Source organism: Puma concolor, chromosome A1, assembly GCF_028749965.1.
Source record: "Puma concolor isolate L17-30 chromosome A1, mPumCon1.1.hap2, whole genome shotgun sequence".
Lineage (NCBI taxonomy): Eukaryota > Metazoa > Chordata > Mammalia > Carnivora > Felidae > Puma > Puma concolor.
Window position 1 is genome coordinate 66394230 of NC_141667.1, and position 23419 is coordinate 66417648.

At 54.0% G+C, this 23419-nt stretch overlaps 2 protein-coding genes across 6 annotated transcripts in view; one reads left to right on the top strand and one right to left on the bottom strand.

Moving 5' to 3' along the window:
• The window catches only part of CDHR2 (cadherin related family member 2), a 35330-nt gene extending 28971 nt beyond the window's left edge, over positions 1 to 6359 (top strand). For both annotated transcript variants that reach the window (XM_086675537.1, XM_086675608.1), the window contains 13 exons: positions 468 to 539; positions 963 to 1012; positions 2392 to 2543; positions 2694 to 2802; positions 2887 to 2975; positions 3426 to 3494; positions 3598 to 3675; positions 3770 to 3830; positions 3913 to 4037; positions 4570 to 4683; positions 4765 to 4845; positions 4971 to 5028; positions 6090 to 6359. In XM_086675537.1, the coding sequence (XP_086531663.1) occupies positions 468 to 539; positions 963 to 1012; positions 2392 to 2543; positions 2694 to 2802; positions 2887 to 2975; positions 3426 to 3494; positions 3598 to 3675; positions 3770 to 3830; positions 3913 to 4037; positions 4570 to 4683; positions 4765 to 4845; positions 4971 to 5028; positions 6090 to 6224 (1193 nt within the window). In that variant the 3' untranslated portion in view covers positions 6225 to 6359. The remainder of the gene's footprint in view (positions 1 to 467; positions 540 to 962; positions 1013 to 2391; positions 2544 to 2693; positions 2803 to 2886; positions 2976 to 3425; positions 3495 to 3597; positions 3676 to 3769; positions 3831 to 3912; positions 4038 to 4569; positions 4684 to 4764; positions 4846 to 4970; positions 5029 to 6089) is intronic.
• A 36-nt stretch (positions 6360 to 6395) lies between these two features.
• GPRIN1 (G protein regulated inducer of neurite outgrowth 1) lies at positions 6396 to 17364 on the bottom strand. Of its 4 annotated transcripts, none has more exons than XM_086675686.1 (3): positions 17229 to 17364; positions 11730 to 11856; positions 6396 to 10427 (listed from the first exon to the last, which is right to left on the bottom strand). In XM_086675686.1, exon 3 carries the CDS (start codon positions 10259 to 10261, stop codon positions 7379 to 7381), a length of 2883 nt encoding a protein of 960 aa, XP_086531812.1. In that variant the 5' UTR covers positions 10262 to 10427; positions 11730 to 11856; positions 17229 to 17364; the 3' UTR covers positions 6396 to 7378. The 4 variants fall into 4 exon arrangements, with proteins under 4 accessions (XP_086531812.1, XP_086531856.1, XP_086531917.1 ...); XM_086675730.1 differs by having other exon boundaries at positions 11718 to 11856; XM_086675791.1 differs by lacking the exon at positions 11730 to 11856 and having other exon boundaries at positions 17229 to 17355.
• Between the last annotated feature and the right edge of the window lie 6055 nt (positions 17365 to 23419).

Here is a 23419-nt window from a genome sequence, read left to right on the forward strand (position 1 = left end):
CTAGCATATTTTGAGAACTTGCTATAGCCAAGAGCTATGCCAAGCACCTTATAAGCATTTCCTTATGTTATTCCCACACAACCGTGGGGTAGGTGATCCCTATCTAATTTTATAGATGAGGAAACTGAGGCACACAGCGGCCAGTTCAATAACCTAGCTTACACAGCTAGCAAGTGTCAGGACAATGTTGGGGTCAGGTGGGACATATCCAGGCTGGGCTCAATCCTGGCCTGATGCTCTTGCTGGATGACCTTGGACAACTTGCTTACCTTCTCTGAAGTATGGGGAGGATACACCCTGCCACAAAGGCCAGAGGAGACTGAGTGGACACCTCAGGTCAAAAGCAGGGGAGGGGGCTGAGAATGGGAGATGCATGGAGGGAGGCAGCTGGGAGTGTGCCTGAGGCCCAGGCTTTCTGGGTCAGGCCTTTGCCTAGAGACCAGAACGAGCCAACCTTGTTCCTCTAGGAAGCCTCGCCATCACCATCGAGGACACGAATGATAATAAACCCTATTTTCTGCCTGACAATAAGACTTTTGGTAAGCAGTCAGCCTTTCCCTCCATACTCTGCTAGAATTACCTTTAGGTAGCTCCCATAGACCCTCCTCAGGCCCCAAGTGGACCCTCAGAAAGAAAGAAAGGTCCCCAATCCTGACTCTTTCCCAGGATTTCAAAAGGAGGGGGGATCTGAGTTTTTATCCCAGGTCTGCCCCAACTCATATCTGACCCTGGGCCAGTCCCTCCCTCCCTCTCTGGGCCTCAGTTTCCTCATTATCTGCACACTGGGAGGTGGATGAGCTGCTAACTAGCGGCTCAGAGGCCATTGTAATGGGGGTTTCTGGTGACAAAGAGGTCGAGGGAAAGTTTGGGGGAATGAGTTCTGAGCTGGGCTTGTGGTCAGCACCTCAGACAAGTGGGCAAGGGCCCTGACTCCACTGACCCTTTCTTGTCCACATTTGTAGTTATCATCCCAGAACTTGTGGTGCCCAACCAGCAGGTGGCTTCTGTCCAGGTAAGTCCTTGGCTCCCGCCTTTGTCCATCACGTTAGCCCCAGGAGACACAGGACCGAGGCCTTCAGGCCTTTCAGCTGCCCCTAAAATGTTTTAACACTAGAGAGGAAATTTGTTGGCTCCAACACATGAAGAGAAAACCCCAGGATGGAAACAAACACATGCCTGATTGATATGATTCAACTCCATTAATTGTTATTTAGTTTTTATAAAAATTTTCATGACCATAAAAACCATTTGCAGGCCAGATTTTTTTCACTACGCCAGAATTCTTGAGCAATACGGAGAAATCAGAGCAACTGTAAATTAAATGAGCTCCTTGGAGATAAGTAATTTTCAGAGTAAAATTATAAACATACTTTCAGCGTTTTTATGGTGTTGGATGTGGGTGTGTTTGTTAGAGGGTGCCGGCCACGCCTCACAGAAGGCTGAGACCTCCCACACGGCCCTGGGGACCAGGCCTGCTCGGGCCTCTTACCGACCCGGGGAGCTGCCTGCCTTTCTGGAGCTCAGTTTCCTTCCTGGGCAAGAAGCTGGCAGTTCCCAGCAGTAGTCTTGGGGTTAACAGATGAGTGGTATGCCTGTGCCAGTCCCTGGGCTGTGGAAAGCGCAAGCGTGTTGGAGATGGCTGGGCCTGACCTTCCCTACTTCGAGCTGGGCCTTCAGCAGCACAGCGTCTCTCTCAGAGTGCTGGTTTCTTCTCACAAAATGGGGATAGTAATTCTCCCTCTCCAGGTTCTTTCTTTCAAGCCTTAAAGAGTCTTCAAATCTTCAGCCGGTTGCAGTCCAATGTCATGAGTCTGGCCATAACTTTGACCCGTTTTCTTTAAATTGGCTCTTTTTTGAAACATAAACACCAGTTTTGGCTTCGTTCTGAACAGTAGGCTCATGGTCTGTATGTTGGGATATTTTTCTCTAAAGGCGGTAGAATGAATAAGAATGTTTGTGCCCTCACCTCCGCTTTCATGGCCTACTAGGGGAATTTGTACCAATTTCGGTAAATACTGAAATGAGGGGTCTAAGGGAAGGTGCCTGGCACACAGTAGCTACTCAGGAAATTTGAGTGTCCTTGTGCTTGTGTGTGTGTGTGTGTGTGTGTGTGTGTGTGGCAGTGGGTGAGGGGAAGCAAGGCAGGATTTCCACATGGGAAGGGCTTTGGGCAGTGACTTGATGAGTTAGGGGGCCAGAAGCAGGGACTTGTCCAAACCTGGATTTGCAGAGCAAGAACATTGCCTAAAATGTTTGCTTAGTTGAGGTGGCCTGGAGAAGGCTGATGGAGATAATGGGACCAGTCTCCCAGGCCATCTTAGCTGCTGAGTCCTGCTGGGGGTGGAGGGGTGCCTAGCCTGGCTCCCAGGTGCCATCCACTCTTTCTCCCAGGCCAAAGACGATGACTCAGGGAACAACGGGGCCATCCTGTTCTCCATCTTCCAAGTGGATTTCATCGCCAAGGATGGGACCATGACCCCTTTCCAGGGCTTCTTCCGGGTCTCCACCTCATTGGAGGCCAATGTGTTCATTGGCAACATTGAGTAACTGTGGGCAGCCCCTGGATGGGGGGGGGGGGGACCCAAGGGAGGGCCTCAAGACAGTGAGTTCCTCATCCTAGCAGGTACATAAGTAGGTTCCAGAGGACTTCAGTTGGGTCCCAAGACCAAGCTGTGCTCTTCCATCTCCAATAGGCTGGTGACCAACCTCGATTCCACCCTCCAAGGCACCTACCAAGTGACAGTCGAGGCCCGGGACAGACCTTCTGTGGGTCCTGCTCAGGAAGCCATTATCACCCTGAATGTGAGTGTTTGGCCCTGCCTCTAGTACCCTCTGCCTGCTCCCAGGTCCCTCGTGCCTCATCTTCACCATGCCTTCCTCCTGTAGCTCTTCACTGTGGACCAAAGTTACCGTGTAAGGTTGCAGTTCTCCATGAACAAGGAGGAGGTGGGCGCCAACATGGAAGAGATTACAGCGTAGGTCTGGGGCATCCAGAGGGGCCTGTGGGGAAGAACAGGGCCTGGGAGTCTGATCCCTGACAGGACCTGGATGGAATGTATGTCGATTCTGTCCCCGACCTACCCCTGATTTTGTCTCTGTCTTTGATCCAGTACTTGTACCTGCAGTTCCTTTCTCAATGCTCCTAGAAGCCTAGGGTTGGCTGGGTAGAGAGAGGCCTAAATAGGGCCGCCATGTACAGTTGTGAAGGCTGTGCACTGCACAAGGGCATTCTGCTTGCTAAGTCATAAACCCAGCCCCAAAGGAAGGGGCTGCCTTGCCTGATTTGCAGAGGTGTTACCTGCTTAGCCAACGAAGCTGTCCAGAGAGGGTGCCCCTTTCTAATTAACACAATTCCTAATTCCACTGGCCACAGGCTGTACTAGGGCCCCTACCCCATGCCTCTGAGACATCTTCCCCCTTTGCAGGGCCCTCATTCAGGCCACCAGGACTACTATCTACGTTGTGAGCATTCAGGACATAGAATCCATGACTCGGTGAGTGCCCACAGTCCCAGTGGTTGGAGGACAAGAAGCAGCAGTATGAGGGACCTGCTGGGTGGTTCTGGGTTGTTTACTTTTCATCCCTGCCCCATTCCAGGGCCCGGGGCCGTTCCTACCTCGATGCCTATTTTGTCTTCTCGAATGGGTCTGCCCTGACACTTGATGAGCTGAGTGTGTGAGTGGGGCTGCCCTTGGGGTGGGCAGGAGGGTGAGCAGGAAGCCTGGGGGATGCCAATGTCCCTCGGGCCTGAGTGGGGCTCTGTGGCCAGGATGATCCGGAATGACCAGGACTCCCTGACGCGGCTGCTGCAGCTGGGGCTGGTGGTGCTGGTGAGTGTCAGCATGGTGGAGGTAATGGGGGCATTGGGAGGGGGAATGTCAACCCACAACCTCCCTCATGCTTCTTCTCCAGGGCTCCCAGGAGAGCCAGGAGTCAGACCTGCCAAAGCTGCTCAGCAGTGTCATCATAGGATTGGGAGTGGCTTTGCTGCTGGTCATCGTGATCATGACTGTGGCCCTTGTGTGCACCCGGAAGAGGTATTGCTCCCATCACCCCTTCCGTCTTCAACCCCACCTTTCCCACCATCTAAGACATATGGTGGGTAGAAAGAGCTTGGGTGTAGGCGTCTGGTATACCTGTATTTAATCCCCAGAGACCTGTCGTGACAACTTGGACAGCTCATCTCTCCCTCCCTAAGCCTCAGTTTCCGCATCTGCAGAATGAGCACAACACTAGATTCCTCAAAGCACACAAGGAAGCAGTGTGCATCTTGCAACCAGCAGGATGTCTGGCACATACTATCCATTTATAAATACTGCTTCTTTTCCCCTTTCCAATATATTTGGAGGCAGCAGCCACCTCTGGATTTGACTCCAGGTCTTGTCGCTGGCCAGCTGTGGCCTTTGGCAAATCATATCCTATCTCTGGCTCCTACTTGTACCCTCCGTACATAGAGCTAACACTCTCACCTGCCAGGGTTGTTGTGAAGTCACACTCGCAGGGCCTGCACTAGGCACACAGTGGGTGTGCAGGGAGAGTAGCGCCCCACCTCCTCCTGGTTCTCCACAGCTACCACCGAAAGCTTCGGGCTATGAAGGCTGCCAAAGAGGCCCGGAGGACAGCAGCAGGGGTGATGCCCTCAGCTTCTGCCATCCCTGGGACTAACATGTATACCACTGAGCGGTGAGCGGGGGTCAAAGGGTGGGTAAGAGGCCCCGTGCGGTGTCTGAGGCTCCCAACTGCTTAAACAGGCCTTCTCTCCAGGGCCAACCCTATGCTGAACCTCCCCACAAAGGATCTGAACTTCGAGTCCCTATCCTCCTCCAGTGACCTAGACCACATGAGGTGAGCAGTGGCCCGCACAGCCAGGCTGGTCGGTGGTGGTGGTGATGGAGGCAATGGTGGTTCTTGGCCACAGACAGGGAGGACTGGGGCTGCTAACTATGTGAGCCCCACCATCTCCCCCACAGCCTCAATTCCCTGGATGACAACTCTGTGGACCTGGAAAAGGACAAGCAGAAAACCAAGGCAAGATGGGGGATGAGTGGGTGCCTGGGGCTTCTGACTTGGGGTCCTTCTCTGAAGGGGCGGGGTTCAGGACAGAGCTGAAGGACCTGCTGATGACATGGGCATGTCCCTGCGCCAGGCCCCGGGAAGCCCCATGGCTTCGGAATGGGGTCCAATCCTTGCTCTTCTACTCATTCGCCGTGACTCTGGTTGGGCGGCTTCCTTCTAGCTCTCAGTTTTCTCATCTGTAAATGGGGATGAGAACACTAACCATGCAGGACTTTGTGAGGATGAAGTTTGAGTGGGTATAAAAAACCACCTGGCATGACACAAGTGCTAAAAAACCTGGTTCCCTCTGTTCATACCCTTTATATGAAAGCTGGCAGGGTGTAGGCTCGAATAATCAGCAGTGCCATCATTTGTTCAATAGACGAGTTGGTTCAATTAGAACCAATTAGGGAGTGCACGCCATAATGAACTGCAGGTGGGACCCTGGGTGGGCTGTGTCCCTCTAACTGTGGCAGAAGGAGATGCCAAATTCAACCAGAGGCAGCGATGGACAGGCTTTAGAGCCAAAACAACCAGTGATCCAAACCCTGCTCTGCCTCTTCCTGGCCATGCGATCCCTCTGAGCCTCAGCCATCTGTAAAGCGGGGTACGTGATCCCTCCCCCAGGGGGCTCCTGTGGGGACTTGAGGTCACGGACGGACTGTGCCCAGCACGGTGGCCTGCCTTGGGATGCAGGTGGCAGGTAGTGGACAGGACTGGCTCCTCGGCCCAGGACACAGGGCCTGGTGTTATTCAGGACTGGGAAGAACACCAAAGTGCTCCTCTGCCCGTGGATTGGGGCAAAGGCCAGAACAGACCCCCTTCAGGCCCACCCCTTCACCTGAGCATGTCTGCACCACTAGGGGCTGTCGCCACCTCTGGGACACAGCCAGGAAACTGAGGCCCTAGGAGGAACAGGCGGGACCCCTGTAAAGGAGCCACCTGTCGTGGGCTTGAAGGCCCACTTCACTAAGGACTGAGGAAATCACCCCATCTTGTCTCTGCCTTCACACCTTCCCTCCTTCTCCCCACAGAAGGAGCCCCTACACAGTCCAGTGGAGCTAGATACGGAACCCCTGGGTGCAGTGCTGTCAGGAAGGAAGGTGGACACAGATGGACAGCAGGAGCTCTCCTTCACCAATGCTGGCCTGGACACCACAGACCTGTGATGTCGCTGCCACAGGACCCAGGCTGCAGAACCCCACATGGCCCCCGCTCTTCCGTTGCACCTTGGAAGAGGTCTTGTCACCCCCAAATGACACCTACCCCTCCCTGAACACAACAATATATCTTGCTGCTCTGCCCCCGTTCTGCCTGTAGCCAATCACAGCTGACAACAGTTGGGGGAAATTTTTATTACCAATGTATATTGTGACAGTTTGTAGCCAAAAACTGTGGCTGGAGGGGTGGGGGGAAACGGGTATTGAGTGATCACAAGGGACTCGTGGGGCTCACAGCACAGGGGGGACGAGGGGTGGGAGAGGGCAGCCTTGAGAGGACAACTGGGGTTGTAGAATGAGCTCTCCGTCCTGCCCCCAATACCCAAGACCAGCTGTCAGGCTGCCTGGGACCCAAGACCTTCCACGAGCTTCTGTCTGTGATTCCCAGACCTGTCTGAGAGCCTCTGACCTTTCTGCGACTCTTAGAACTGTGCCCCCCCAGGGGCACCCCTGCAGCTGCCTTCCCCCTGTCAGGAATTGTGAACAAGTGTCCAGTGAGGGTGGAGATAGGGCTGGGGATGGGGCCAGGTGAGAGGGAGACAGGAATTGGGGATGACTACCAGCATGCAAGACATGCCCGGGGCCATGGGGGCCAGCCCACTGCATGGACACACACTCACGCTCTTCCAGGGGCCTCACATTTGGAGCCTTGCACACTCAGGGATCTCACACACCAATCCTTGCACACTTGGAGCTTTTGTACAGTCTCTCCTGTTCTGGGGACCGGGCGGCCACTGATGACTTCAGCCTACCAATCTGGACATCTCAGGAGCCTGCCTCAGCTCTCAGGGCTGGGCCTGCTGAGCAGGGCCCCGAGGTCACCCAGCGTGACCCGGAGGGAGTGGAGCTGAGAGCTGTAAGGGGACAGGAGGGTGGGTGTCAGGGCTGGGTTCGTGGTCTCATGACCACGAGGGGGCTGGGTAGCGAGGGTTCATTTGTGTGGCTGGCGGGGGAGGAGGCTGGAAAGAAAAGGATGAGAAGGCCCTAGAGGCTGCCCACCCCTCGTGGGCCTCCCGCCCGTCTAAGGGATCCCTTCTAGGAGCTTGGGGTCAAGAAGGGAACCTGAAAAGGTTGGAAACCCGGGCGTACGAAAGGGGAGGAGATCACTCGGCCGTGGGTCCGGCTCGGGAGCAGCACCGCGGGCGGCGCACACTCTGCAGCAGCGCGCGGAAGAGGCCAGGCGGGCGCTTGGCGGGACCCTCTGGGGGCGCGGCGCGCACTGAGCCTGCACGGCCGGGGCCCGGACGGGCGGCGGGCGGCGGTGCGGGCGCCCCTTGGCGGCCGTGCTCCTCGATCTGTCGCTCCAGATGCTTCTGGATGGCCATGCCCAGCACCTCCACCTCCATGGAGGCACCGTACACCTCCCACGTCATGCCCTTTTCGTCCCAGCTCACGTCGCGCACGGGCTCGGCCGCTTCCTGGGGCGCCACGGCGGCTGCCAGTGCGGAGCCGGGCCGCACCCGCACTTCGGGGAAGGCGGGCGGCGCGGCGGGCGGCGCGGCTGCCTGCGGCGTCATGGGCCCGGTGGCCACCGAGCGCGTCTCGGCGGCGCCCAGCGACACCTGCAGGCCCGCGTCCCGGCGCGAGGGCGGCCTGGGCGCGGGGCTGGGCGCGCGAGGCGCCGCCTGGAAGCTGAAGGCCGGGCCGCCCGCGCCGTCCTGCGGAGACATGGGGCTCACGGCCACCGACACGCAGGCCTGTGCGCCCGCCTGCGTGCCCGCGTCCTCGCGCGGCGGCGGGGCGCTGGCCTCCCACGACGGCGCCTTAGTGAAGTTGTCGCGAGTCCGTGGCCCCACCGGGGGCCCTGCGGCCTCTGGGCCGGGGCTTCTCTCGGTCCCAGCGACCTTCGGGTCTTTCTGGCCTGGGCTGGAGACCGCTGTGCTGGGCGCTGGCTCCAGGAGGCCTCCGCCGCTACCGGCACCCGCGGGAGAAGCGCCTGGGCCGCAGGGTTTGCCATCTGACTGCCTGGAAGAGGAGGCCTCCGCCTTCTCCAGAGGCAGGGAGCCCAACTTCCCGGAGGATGAGGGCTCTGCTTTGCTTGGAGCGTTGGCCTTCCCCAGGACCGCAGGCTCCACTTTCCCAGAGGCAATAGGGTCTGCTTTTCCTGAGGATTCTGGCTCCCCTTTCTCCAAAGCCAGTGGCTTTTCCTTCTGCAGAGATGCAGCCTCTGCTTTTTCCGCAGGGCCCTCCTGCCCAAGGGGCTTTGTTTCTGCTTTGCCCTCAGACTTGGGTTCTGCCTTCCCCGAGGCCCGGGGATCCACCTTTACAGAGTTCATAGGATTCCCCTTTTCTGGAGGCACAGGATCCACCTTTTCCTCTGGCACAGTTTCTGCTTTTCCCAAGGATGCCAGGACAGTTTTTTCTAGAGTCGTGGGGTCCCCTTTTCCTGAAGACACAGAGTCCAGTTCCCCAGGGGGAATAGTTTCTGCCTTCCCTCTGTTCACAGTGTCTGCCTTGCCCAAGGCCAGGGGATCAGCCTTCCCTGAGGCTGTGGGACCCACCATTCCAGAGGCCATAGGACCTGCCTTCTCTGAGGACAGTGGATCTGCTTCCCCCCCAGTCACTGCCTCGCCTTTTACAGAGGATGAGAGTCCTGCTGTCCCCACGAATTTGGGAGTCTCTGGACCTGAGGGCACTGGGTCTATTCTTCCTTTCGATTCAGGGTTCACTTTTCCAGAAGATGCTGTTTTTGTATTTCCCAGAGAAATGGGGTCCACCTTTGTGGAGGATACTGGGTCTTCCTTTTGTGATGATACGGTCTCTGTCTTTCCCATGGACATTGGCTCTGCCTGCCCGGGAGACAAGGGCTCTGGCTTTCCTGAGGACACAGGCTCCACCTTCCCCAAAGAAACCGGTCCCACCCTGCCTGAAGACACAGGATCCATATTTTTCAAAGATGTGGGTTCCATCTTTCCTGAAAATACAGGACCCATCTGCCCAGCAGACATAGTTTTTATCACTCTCGCCGACATGGAATCTTCCTTTCCTGAGGAGGCAGGATCCACCTTCCCCAGGAACTGAGGGTCCTCTTTTGTGGGGGACACAATTTCTGTATTTCCCATAGATGCAGGATCTGTCATCCCCAAGCGAGTAGGATCCATCCTTCCTGAGGACCCCAGAGCTACTATTCCAGGGGATACAGGCTCAGTTTTGCCTGATGACCCTGGAGTCAGTGTTCCCAAAGACCCAGGGTCTGTCTTTTCTGAAGATGCAGCATCTGCGTTTAGCAAGGACACAGGATCCATCTTTCTTGAGGGCCCAGGATCTTTCTTTCTCAAGGACACAAGATCTGCCTTTCTCACAGATACAGAAGCCACCTCTCTTGAGGCCACAGGAAGCTCTTTTCCTGAATACCTGGGCTCCTCCTTTCTTGGGAACTCAGGATCCACTTTGGTAGCAGATACAGGATCCTCCTTCCCTGGGGACACTGTATCCACCTTGTCAGAACACACAGGATCTACCTTTCCCAAGGATCCAGGATCCTCCTTTCTTGGGGTCACAGGGTCCATCCTTCTAGGAGCCACAGGATCCCCTTTTCCCAAGACTGCAGGCTCTGTTTTTACTATAAACATGGATTCTGCCTTTCTCAAGGGCCCAGCATCTTCCTCTCCCATGGAAGTGGAATCTGCCTGCTTTGAAGACTTGGATTCCATCTTCTCTAAAAACACAGGATTTCTATTCTCCAAGGATGAGAGATCAGTGTTCACTGAGGACACAGGGTCTGGCTTCCCAGAGAAGGTGGTTTCTTGTGTCCCTGAGATCAAGGCTCCATGTGCCCCCAATGTCTCCTTGGTGGCTGCCTCTTGGGGAGGGATGCAGGTCAGGGAGGGGCAGGCCAAGCTCCTGCCAGGGCCCTCAGAACAGGAGGCCCCTTCCCCAGCCCCAATGGGGCTGCTGTGTCTAGAGTCCATGCCTGGGCTTTGGGTAGGGGTGTGCCTCAGGAGTGCAGGGCTGGCCTTTTGCTGGGAGGGGCAGGAGTCCCTCATGGCTGGGTTCCCAGCCCCCAGGCTCCCATCCTGTGGGCAGCAGAGGGCTGTGGGCTGAGGTGCTGGGGGGCTGGAGTTCTTTCAAAGAAGCTGGAGCCAGGCTGGGTCTTCAGCACTGCCCAACTGCCCTCGTGACCATACCTGTGCCCCAGGCTGCTATCTGGTTCTGAAATACAGAGAAAACAGACTCAGACTCAGGACGACCTAGTGGGGAGGAGTCTCTATATTCTCCTTCCCACCTGTCTTCTAGCAGCTGGGCCTCCTCTGGGTTCTCTGCCCCCATCTGGTCCACTCCTGTCCCACCATATCACTCCCCTGCTTCTCTGCTCCCAGTGGCCCTCTGGATAAAGGTCAGACTTCTTAAAATGGCATTCAAGGCCCTTCGCAACTAACTTTTCAGCTTATGTACCATCACCCATGCAGCACGCACCCTTCATCTACCTCGTCAGCCCACCCCGTGCAGCATGCTACCTAGAAGTTACGCTTTTGTCTTCCAGACCATGAGTCACAAACTCTGATGCCATAGGGGCCAGGCAGGTAATTTAAGTGAGGGGAGCAGGCTGGATAGAAAACAATAGGAAATGGTGGGGAAAGGGACAAACCAGAGAGTGCATGCCCTGTCTGAAGTGGGGGCCACTACTCCACCAGCCAAGGACTGCTTTGGAGAAGTACATCCTGGTAGTATCAGTGAGCAGCAGGAAATCCAGAAGTTTAATGTAAAATACCCTAATTCAAGGTTAAACAAGAAAAACAACACTATGTGGGTCAAACAAAACACGTCTGTAGCCCACCAGTTTGGGTCTGTGTAGGCCCTGGGGAGACGTGAATGGTTTATCGTTGAGGGACATAGTCTGAAATGTGTGCTTTCAAAGACTGCTCTGGGGTGGAGGCTGGAGGAGAGGGGTTAGCCAATCATTCTTTAATCTCTCATCCTTCCAACTCTTCATTCATTCCACCCAGCCCTTCTCTGCAATAATCTAGAGAGCTGGTACAGTAAAGGTCCCAGGGAAAGAGAGTTGGCAGAATTGAGCAATCTTGGGGAAAACTGACAAGAGCCAGCCAGCTGTAGGAGGTGACAGTAGGGGCGACCCTCAGGATTCTGGCCAGGGTGGGGGTGTGTGTGTGAGCCAGGAGATCTGGGGGAAAACAGAGTTGTGTTTTAGACAAGCTGAGCGTGTGGTGTCTGGGGGACATCCAGGGAGAGGATCTGGCAGGCAGCTGGATCTGTGAGCAACTCCATCCCACTACATATCAGCAGCCAGAGTGAGCAGGGCACTGGGTCCCCCCCAGACCTGCTCTGCCTGACATCGTTCCCAAAGCCACCTCACTAATGCTCGGGTCAAAAGCCCTAGAGTCACCCTTGACTTTTCTCACACACCCCACATCCCATCCATCAGCAAAACATAATGGATCTCCCTTCAGAATATATCCAGAATATCTCCTGAGCTAAACTCACACTATCTCCCACCTGGATTATCCTGGCTTTCTCCTTTGCTCCGAACAGTTCATTCTCAACACAGCAGCTGGAAGGATCTTAGCAAGATCCAAGGCAGATCATCCCTCTTCTGCTCAGAACCATGTAGTGTCTCCCCATCCTGTGTGAAGTAAAAGTAAACTCCTTACATGTCCCTGCATCTTCTGGCCCCATCACTGATCTTGGCCTTGTCTCCTACTACTTTTTTTTTTTCTTAATTTTTAAAAATTTTTATTTATTTTGAGAGGACAGAGCCAGCATGAGTGAGGGCAGGGCAGAGAAAGAAGAAGAAGAGAGAAAGAGAATTCCAAGCAAGCTTCGAGCTGCCAGCACAGACCCCGATGTGGGGCCCAAACTCACGAAACCGTGAGATCATGACCTGAGCCAAAATGAAGAGTTGGATGCTCAACCGACTGAGCCACCCAGGCGCCCCCCTACTACTTTCAATTATGCTGCTTCAGCCACACCGGCTGCCTTGCTGGTCGTTGGACACCCGCTGCCTTGGGGCTTTTGCACTGGCTGTTTCCTCTGCCTGGAAGGGCTTCTCTCCCAATATCTTCATGGTCGCCTTCCTGGGACCTTCCCTGACCCATAGTCCCCAGCACTGTGGCACTCTCCATCGCCCTTGTCTTGCTCAGTTTTCTTCATAGTACCTGTCACCATCTGACATATTACATACAGTTGTTTATTACTTGTGGTTTGTCTCTCCCATTAGAATGTCAGCTGCAGGAGGATGGGAACGTTGTCATGTTTATGGATATAAGCTCAGGGTTGAGAACAATGATTGGCATAGAGTAAGCAAGTAGCTCCCTATGAATATTTGTTAAACAAAGGACTGAATGATCTTTCTAATATGTTGGTCCAACTATGCCGCTCATTGGCTCCAACCCGTCTTTGTTCTTGCTGGGAAAGTAAACTGGTTGTAATCTTTTTGGAAAGATATTTGTCAATTCCCATCAAAGTTTACAGTGTACTTGGCATTTAGGTCAGCAAGCCCACCTCCAGGCATGGTCATGAGGAAGGATCGGTGGTGCACCGAGGGTGCAAGAGAACACGGTTGGTGACGAGAAGAAAACCAAGAAGCTAATTCATGAAATGTGAGACAGCCACACGGAGCCCCCACAGCTGTCAGAGTGTACGGAGTGATGAGGAAGGATGCCCAAGATAAATTAAGTGAAAAAATCCAGGGACAGCCTGGCTAGTGGGACCCCATGCATACAGATACAAAAAGGGTCAGATACACATATATGGGTTTATTTATAAAAAGAAAATTTCTGGAAGGAAACCCATGAAATTTAGTAGCAATCGCCTCTGGGAAGTGAGACCAGGGATCCAGAGGTGGAAGAGACTTTTTTTCTTTTCTTTCTTTCTTTCCTTCTTTCTTTCCTTCTTTCTTTCCTTCTTTCCTTTTCTTTCTTCCTTCCTTCCTTCCTTCCTTCCTTCCTTCCTTCCTTCCTTCCTTCCTTCCTTCCTTTCTTTCTTTCTTTCTTTCCTATGCCCCTTTGTGATTCATGAAATTTTGGTTATGTGTGCACATATCACTCTTTTTAAAAATGGGGGAAAAAAGAAACCTTAGTGACTCCCTATTACTTTTAGGGTTGAGTCCAATTCTATAATGTGCTTCCAAGCCCCTGTGTAGTTACTTACCCACTAAGCTTTATCTTTCAGTATGCACTTCCCCAAAGTGCGTACAAACACACACACATGCACCACGACCTCTCTGGGCTTATCCATGGCTTCACAGTCTCTCGCATCTCAGCCTCTGCACACCTTCTTGCCTGGCTCTCATTAAACCTTCAGGCCCCCGTTCAAACACCTCCTCCTCCAGTGAGCTTTCTTTGTCCACTAGCTTCCTTGGAGTTCCTATGGCCTCTTCTTCTTCCCCTAGCCAGACACACGTTATGTGCCGTTTATACCTCTAGGTCCCTGCTTAGACCTCGAGTCCCTGAATGGGGACACAGCTGAGACCATTCATCACTGTGTCCCCCAGACTTTGGGCTTATGGGACTTGGGTGGATGAGGGTCATCACCAAAATGGGGACCCTGGGGTAGGGGCCATCTTGTAGACAACAGTGGGGCACTTGGTTTGGGGGCAGCATCTGAAGTAGCCATACAAAGTCCAGAGCGGCTGGAGTGAATGGAGTGAAGTCGGAAGGGGAGCAGGAGGAAGCAGTTCCCTACTTAGCAACTCTATGAGCACAGGCATGTCCCTTCTCCTCACTGGGGACCCTGACAAGGCCTCCCCTGCTCCCACAGGGCTGTTGTGAGGATTAGAGAAGATGAGGGGCGTGCGGGGCTCTGCTCACTTTGGGGCTGGGCTGTGTACACGGAAGGCCTGTTTTTATCTACTCAGCCTGTCAGAGCCCAGCTGTGCTCCCAGGAGGGGGCAGGGGATGGGGCGGGGGGGGGGGGGGGGGAGATAGCTACAGCAGGGGCACAAACTGGCAAAATCTCGCCCTCAGACCTGCTTGTTTGACCCAGAGTGCTAAGAAGAAATTTTTAAAGGAATTAACTGATCGACATTTAAAAATTGTAAGATTTCATGTGCAAAATCAGATTTCCAGATTCTCTTAGAAAACTAGAATTTGGCAATCTGAGCATGCTTCCTGCATGCCAACAGTCAGCTGGAGCCAAGCAGTGGCTGCCTTCTTGGATGGGGGTGCACTCTCCAACGAGCCACAATCTCCACCCCTCCCTATGGGGTCCTGGACACTGAGGCTGGCTGCCCGTTACTATCGATCATTGAAGGTTTTTCTTGTAGCCAGCTTCTCATGTAGGCTATCCCCTTGGCCTCTAGCCACCTGAATTTTGACACTTGACCTAGATGCTGAGAAGGGTGGGAGATGACCTCACACACATCAAGCCTGTAGTATGTTTACTATGTGCAGGCCCCATACACCTTCCAGGCAGGTGCTGTGTTCTTATTTTCCAGAAGTGGACACTGAGAGGCAGGCATGGCCCAGAGGGTAACACGCCTCTTCTGAAAGCGCCACCCGCACCCCCCCCCCCCCCCAGAAGAGTTTGGCTTCTCAGTTCCCAGCTTGCTGTTTTCTGACATGCTAGAAGGTCTGGGGTAGGGACAAAGAGCCTGGTCAGGGCATTAGAAAGATGTGGCGTCAGGTGCCAGTTTGGTCACTGACTTGCTCCATGAATTTGAGTGAATATTTCCAGTCTGGGCCAAAGTCTGTGAAATGGGGGAAGGGATGTAGTTATATCTAGAATTGCTGGCCCAGCCCTGGGTTTAAGATCTGCCAAGACACCATTCTCAGAGGCTCTGCTGCTCACAGTTCTACTGGGTGCTTCCTGGCTCTTGATGGAGCCTCAGTATCCTCAAGCCACTTCTCCAAGAGGCAGCCCAGGCCTGGGGCACCCCCTCCTTATGCCCTACCCTCGCACTGGAACCCAGCTCCATCATTTTCCCCACTGTGTGCTCAGCCCTGGGCCCAGCACTCTCAGGCTTATTTTGTCATCTAGACTCCACAACGATCTCATGGCGGGGGGGTGGGGGGGCATTATCATCCCATTTCACAGATGAAGACACTGAAGTCAAAGGGAAAAAAAGACTTGACCAAGGGCACACAGCTGGTGCCGGGGGTTGTGGTTCAGAGCCTGTTGTGTCTCAACCCAAATCTTGGGTTCTTCCTGCTTGTATCAGCTAAGATTTTGGACACTGACGCTTGGCTCTTAAAGCCCCTTTCTGCTTTTTGGGGTCAGGCCAAGGGTCCTCCTGATCCCTTGGACGTGAGGAAGCATGTCCCAACAGATACACGCCCACCAAGATGAGCAGATAAGCCTGCACACTTATGTGGCCTGACTGAGGTAGAAGATTGAAATGATCCCCTAGGTGTATGGGCCAGCTCACCTCGCATGCAGAGGAGCATGCAGACTGCTTATGGATGTCTGTGCCAGCTTAAGCCAGCCTGGAGAGGCAGGACCTGGCTCCTGCATTCTGCTCAAGAAAAGCTTGCGTGTGTATACATGCAACTTGTATGTGCAGAATGGCCTATGTCTTTATGTCTTGTGGGGGCCACTTGGACCCTGTGGGTGTACACACGTGTGGCCACATGGCCTCAGGGTCTCACTCATGGAGAGCTGGCCTGGCTGTAGGCACAGGTGCTTGGGCAGGGGAGCCCCTGTGAATTCTTCTTCCAGCCCAGAGACCTGGCCAGTCCGTTCCTTCTTCTCTATATGAAGCCAGGGCTGCCAGGCACCTGCAAACACCTCCTCCCATGGTGATGAGACCAACAAAGGCTTGCAGTACTCCAGAAGGTGTGAGTGTATGCCTGTGTGTGTGTGTCTGACAATCTGGGTCTGCTGCCCCTCACCCTCTCCGCCCCTTGTCTCCTAGTATCCTTGGAGCAGCAAAGCTTCCTGCCTAGGGCCGTAGGGGAGAAAGAGTCTAGCAAAGGGTGACAGCCATACCTTTTTCCAGAAATGGACCCAGACCATCCATCCGTTCATCCACAAGAGGGCAAGAGTGGACAATCAGGGGTGCACATACTTGGGCTGAGTGAGTGCAGGGGATGGGCAGCAAGCTAAGATATGGAGAGTGTGGGAGAGGGAGTGTGTGCACAGCCTACTCCAGGGTCTAGGGTTATGTGAGGGATACCATGAGCAAATGTGAATGGGCAGAAGCACGTCAGAGCAGGGTGGCTGTGAGTGTGTTGTGATAAGGGACTATTGTTGAGTTGGGTGTTCTGTGATAGGCAATGGCCGGTGTGAATGCGTAGCTATGCCTGGGTATATACACAAGGCTCCCACTTAGTGTACTGGGTGGGTGCACAGGTGGCCGTGTGTATGAGTAGGATGGAATGACCAAGGGCCATAGTGTGTGTGTGTGTGTGTGTGTGTGTGTGTGTGTGTGTGTAAGAGAAAGAGAGAGAGAGAGAGAGAGAGAGAGAGAAGATCGTGGCCTCACCCGGGAGTGGGATGCCCATGTATGAACGCGGTGAGTGTGTAATGGGGTGTGTGATGGTGCCCCAGAGTGTATGCCATACTGAGTGTGCGACAGCGAGTGTGCTCAGTAGTGCCGGTGGTTTCAGTGGAGCCACTCGAGCACAGAGCTCGCTCCAGGGGGCAGATGGATCAACGCGGGCGGACCCCCTTCCCCGCGGTGGCGGGAAGCGCCCCCTCCCGCACAACCCTGTCGAACAATGCGGCCGCACGCGGCGAGGCCGGGCGCAGGGTCCGGGTCCTACACACAGGGAGGGTTGGCCCTCAAGGTCCCTCGAGCGCCGGGCCCCAGGCTGCGGGACCCGCCCCCGCCCCGCCCCACCCCTGCGAGGAGCCTGGAAATGGACACCCGCCGCCCCCGGCCGCGCGCGCACACACACACACCGGCGCACGCTGGGCACACGCCTCGCACGGTGCGCGAGCCCCTCCACCCAGGTGGTTCCAGGACCCTGGACAGCGGCTCTGGGGCGGCCGCGGGCAGAGGAATGGGGTCGCCGCCGCCCGCCCATAGCGGGCAGCAGGTGCGGGCTCGGCACCTACCCTGCTGTGCCACCGCTCGTCTCCTTGGCGCGCTGCGCTCCAGCTCCAGCCGCTGCCGCTGCCGCTGCCGCTGCCGCCGCCGCCCGAGCGGCCTCGGCTGCCTCCGGCGGGGCTGGCGGGCGGACCCGCGGACTCCGCGCCGCCGTCCCCCGCGCCGGCTCCGCGCTCCCGCCCAGCGCCCCGCCCCGGGCATGCGCGCTGGCCGACTAGCGGTCTCCGAAGCCGGGAGGGGGCGGTGCCGGCGAGGACTCGGAGGCCGGAGAGAGGGAGGGGCGCCCTTAGCCCCTCGCTCCTCATCGAGGTTCCCGGGCTCCTGGGTTCCCCGCCCCTCTCGACCGGGTTCCCATTTCACAGACAGGGAGACTGAGGGGCGGAGCGACTGCCCATTTGCCGCGCGTATTGAGGGCGGGGCGCGCTGCTCGTCAGGTTTCACTCAATCCAGCCCCGCGAACACCCTCTCCTTGTATTACCGAGGAGGAAATTGGGACCCAGAGAGAGAAAGCCATTTGTCCAAAGACACGCAGCGCCTGGAAAGGGACCCAGGTCGGCGCGATCTCCGAAATCCACCTGCGCGGAAATTTCCCGCCTCCGCCTTGGCCGCACTTCCGGCCGTCTCTCCCCGCACCGCGCCCCGCCCCTGCCCCTTTGTCTCGCCGCCGCCCACGCTCCCACGAGTCGAGGCGACACGAGTAGGGTCGGAGGGAGGCGCCTTCGATTCCCTCGCTACGGGCCTCCCCAGCCAGAGTGCCCGCCCACTCTCTGGTCTGTGCAAGCTCGGTTCTCTTCCCTCTGGGTACCCTTGAGCAAGTTGTTTCACCTTTTTGAGCCTCAGTTTCCCAATCTAGAAAATGGGACCAACATTAATCATCTCACAGTAGTCTTGGAAAGATGAAGGAACCTGAAGTAGCTGTTCAGGGGCTTCCAGATGAATATGAATTGCCAAGGACATGAGGCCTTCTTGACGTTTCTCCTCAGAAAGAGGAGATAGTCCCCTCCTCTTTGACTTCCCAGAGGAGAACAAATAATTCTGTAATTGCCGAGGGGTGATAAAACCTTCTCACCTGCACCTTGAAACCACCTATTAAAAATGGTAACAACTAACGTTAATGTAACGCTTATTTAGGAGTAGACACCGTTCTAAGTTTTTGTTACAGGTGTCATATAATTTCAATTTCCAATCACTTAGGAACAATATTTATATATTATATTCCCATTTTTCAGATAAGAAACCTGAGATAGCGATGGGTTAATTGTCTGGGTTCACACACCTAGTTAATGGCGGAGCTAACTCCTGAAACCTCACACTAAACCCCTAGTTTCTATTCCTCCCGCTTACCTAGTGAACCGTAAATCACCGTTATCTTTTTAAAAATCATTTTTAAAATCCAGATGCTAAAAGAAGAAGGTCTATCCAACCGGCGTTTTCCGCCAACATCCCGGAGAAGCAGAAAACCTCAGGGTACAGGACCAGTGTTCAGCACCACGGACAACAACCACACAAGGGCTGCTTCCTAACGTTTCAGGCCCTGAAAATTGCTCATTCATGCCCACAAAAGCACTTCGCTTCACAGTTTACAAACCCTATTCTACATCCATCGTTTCATTTTATTCCCTCTACAATCCTTCCAGGTAAACATTACCAGCCCCATGATACGGATGAAGACATCGAGCCTTGGGGAGGTTTATAAAACACGAAAAGTGGCAAAAACCAACCTGTGACCTAAAAAGTCCCCCTGGGGCAGGGTGAGGGTGGATAGGAGTAGAACCAGGGCATGAGTGAGGAAGCCGTGAAGTTGTCCACGTGAGAGATGATGATGCCTGAACCATGGCACTGCTTGTTGGGATGGATGAGGGGACAGGTTTGATACCTATTTAGGGGTAAAGCCAACAGGCCTTGGTCATGGATGGTTGTGGCTGTGAAGGGAGAGAGGATTCTGCTGCTTCTCTGAAGTTCTGCCTTGCAGAGATGACTGGATGGAGGACAGATACCCGATGAGCCCTGGGAAAGAATGTGGGGTGGCCATGCTGAGACATCTGAATCCAAACCGGAGATCCAAACCTGGAGTAGTCCAGGCTGGAAACAGACCAGGTTTCTGGTGACGGAAGTCACAAGAGGGGTGTCAGTATGTGAAGGAAGGGTATAGACCAAATAAGGTGAGACAAGGGCCCCACATCCACCCTGAGGAATGCCAACATTAAGGTACCAGCTAGGAAAAGACTGCAAAGAAAAATGAGAAACAGTAGTCTGATAAACCAGAAGAAACTCAGGATAATGATGTCTCAGAAGCTAAGGGAAGAGAATGTTACAGAAGGAAGGTACGGTCAACTGCATCAGGAAGACAAGATATAGCCTGAGAGGCGATCTCTGGACTTGCAAAGAGGGTAATGGAAATTTAATGAAAGCACAGTGAGTGGAGTGGTGGGGGCGGAAGGCAGACTTGGGGTGGGGGAATTGATGTATAAATTGGAGTAAAGAAGTAGAGAGAGCAAGTAGATGACTCTCTCAGCAAATCTGGGCTTGAAGGGAGACAGGCGATATCATAATCTCTAGAGTGGGATAGGAGGTTAAGTTGAGGAGATTTGGAGGCATTTGAATTCTGATGAGAGAGGCCAGTAGTGAGGGAAAGGAAAGATGCCAGGAAGGGAGAGCATAATGACTGGGCCCAGATGCTCAGGATGGAAGAAGAGGATGGGATCCAGAGTCCTGGGGCAGCTCACAGACCCTGAGATGAAGATTGAGGGAATGTGGTTTATTGGGGAGGTGTAGGGACACCAGCAGGGCAGTGGAAAGGTGACCCAGGAGGGGAAGGCATCCAATAAGAGGTGGTTATTAAGCCAGCTACCCCAGTGGGTGGCTGACGCTTAATCCTGCAGGAAGTTTTAGAAAATGGGGTAAATGTACACCTCAGAATTCCTGTGGCTGAAGGCAGAGGAGCTGGTGTATTTATATCCCAGCACCTGGCAGACATTGATGAAGGGCCCACCCGTGGAGCTATGTGTTAATTCCCAGGCACTTCTGGCCCACAGTACATGTGGATAAAGTGGGTTCCAAAACCCAGGGGCAGATTTTTGACAAAGATTCAGGTACCACCTGTTGGGAGTCTAGCTGGCGGGTACAGAAACTGTAAGGGCATCTGAAGGCATGTGGTCAGAGATCCAGCTGTGTCTGCTACATGGGCACAGTCAGGGCCTCTCTCCACCTGTGCCCTTTGCCACACTCTCCAACCACTTTTGTTCCATGCAAACTTATTGATAGAAACATGCTTAAAAATGAAAATTTCCAGACAACAAAATAAAACACTTGCTAAGACAGAGTGAGAGCTCAAAGAGCGCATAGAAGTAGGCAGTGTGGGTTCAGATCCTGACTCTGACGGCTACTAGCTATGTAGCCATGACTGCAGTCTGTCTGAGCCTCAACATCGTCCTATGTACCTCAGCTCTCAGACCTCTGAAGAGGATATAGGGAGAAATAAAACCACCAAGCACTAAGCATAGTGTAACACTCATGGTAGATGCGAGGGTTATGGCAGGCCCAGCTCTGTGCACCCTTTTCTGACCACAGCACCTCCATTTTCCTTGGGGAACCACCTTCCCGCTCCAGCCCATGTGGTGGGGTAGGACGGGCCTCACTGCCAGCTTTAGGAGTGGGCAGTGACCTAGGCCTGGCCAACCACTGCACAGTGATTAGTTCTGGGGTTGGGGCCAGAGCACAGGACCACAGCCAGAGCAACTGGCTCTCACATTTGCCTGGAGCTTTGGGGGTTGCTACATTGGTGTGTTGTCTACCTAGAGCTGCTGAGGGGTCATCTTTGTCCCTATGTGGAGTGAATCTGCCTGGGCCTGGGTTATGACTCATCCTGGGGTTTGGGCTCATCCTTTAAAAACTAACATGGTCACCACACCCGTGTGAGTGTGTGTGCGCACGTACCTCGGGTTGGTTTGCTGCTGGGAAGCCACACACGCTCGTACGCACCAGAAGATAAACAAGTGCCTGCAGCTCCTTGGCTGGCGCCCAGGCTGGGGGCGGAATAAACAATCCCAGTGACTTTCTGAAAAGCAAGCGTGTGTGGCAACAGGCGCCATGGAGACAAGCAGCCTGTACCAGAGCAGAGACGGCAGCCAACCCCCAACTCCATGCGCGCACACACACGTACCCCTCGTGCTCTCTCATGTTCATAGCCACTCCATCAAACACAGTCCCCCTTTCACGCCCATTCCAGATCTGTTTGAGGCTAAAGGCTTTTGAGAAAGTGAGATTCCTAATACAGCAGCATCCGCAGTTTCTCAGTTCCTTTGCCTGAGCGCTCGTCGTGGTCTAGGCTGAATTTCAGCAAATCATGGCCTCTGGGGAAGGTGTGATATGGGGGGGGGGGGGAAGGGGGTGGATCATATGGCAGACAGTGCCATATAAACCCACTTTCTGAAGAGTTCTTATCTCTGCTTCAGACACACACACACACACACACACACACACACACACACACACACAAATACACATTCACTCAGTCCTTTAAGAAACACTCATCCAGACCCCCTACCCACCTAGGCTTGTACAGACACACAGGAATACAAACACTCAGATACATGTCCATCCTCATGCAAGCACTGTATAATCCAATATACTCTAGATGATGATGGTGGTGGTAGTATCGTACCATTCACTGGCTGCCTAAATGTTTTACAGTCATCATCTTATTACGTTTAATACTTAAGTGGGGGTGCTGGGCGGCTTAGTTGGTTAGGCATCTGACTCTTGATTTTGGCTTTGGTCATGATTTCACAGTTTGTGAGATTGAGCCCCGTGTTGGGCTCTGCACTGACAGTGCAGAGCCTACTTGGGATTGTCTTTCTCCCTCTCTCTCTACCCCCACCACTTGCACCCATGCTCTCTCTCTCTCTCTCTCTCTCTCAAAATAAATAAATAAACATATTATTTTTTTAATGTTTATTTATTTTTGGAGGGAGAGAGAGAGAGAGAGAGAGAGAGAGAGAGAAACATGAGCAGGAGAGGGACAGAGAGGATCTGAAGCGGGCTCTGCACTGACAGCAGAGAGCCTGATACGGGGCTCCAACTCACGAACCATGAAATCATGACGTGAGCCGAAGTCGGATGTTGGAGGCTTAACCGACTGAGTTACCCAGGTGCCCCAATAAATAAACATTTTAAAAACCATTTAAGGAAAACCATCTGAGATTGATATTATTATTCCTATTTCATAAGTGAGGAAACAGAAGTTCAGAGAGATTAAGTAACTTGCCAGGGTCACACAGCTAGAAAGCGACAGAGCTGGGAGCCAAACTTCTGCCCACACTATTAGCCCTTCTTCATTTAGTCAGATATACATGTGACACCCCATGAATGTGCAGGCAAGCACACACACACACACACACACACACACACACACACACAGACGAAAACCTTACCTCTTCAGTCAGCCCAAATAGATGTCTATGGGGTCACCTCCCCACCCCACCTCCTCATATGCATCACACCCGGGCCCTCACAGCACTGCCCTATATTCATGAAAGCTCCTGGACTAGGCACCTCTGAGCACAGTCCACTGCCCACAGAGGCCCCTCCCTCCCTCCCTCTGCCCAGCCCCCTTCCCCTGGCAGCTGCAGGCCCTGGCCCAGCTGGGGGCGGCCCTGGGATTTGGATGGGTGACTCAGGCTGAATCATGGCCCAGCTGCTCCTTGGCAGGCCTCTTCCCCATTCTGCCCAGAGAGCTTGTTTTGAAGGCAGAAGTGGGCCTTGGGATGGGGGACAGGAAGAAGGGGAAGCAGGGGATAGGGACAGGGAACAGGGGCACTTGAGAAAGAAAGAGGAATCAGGCACCTGGGGCTCCGTCCTCCACTGCTCAGTGGTTTGCAGGTGCTCTCAGGTGGTCTCCACCCTTGTCCTGCATTCTTCCAGGAAAAGAGGCCCTTCTTCCTGGACACAGGCTGTGGGCTCCCTCTCTGATCCCAAGGCCCACTTTGGTTCCCCTGCCCCATCTCTTGGCCCTGATGATAACAACAATAACACTATTTACTATTCTAAACTTAAAAAAATTGTTTTTAATGTTTATTTTTGAGAGAGAGAGAGAGAGAGAGAGAGAGAGAGAGAGAGAGAGAGAGAGTCAGAGTGCAAGCAGGAGAGTCAGAGAGAGAGGGAGACACAGAATCTGAAGCAGGTTCCAGGCTCTGAGCTG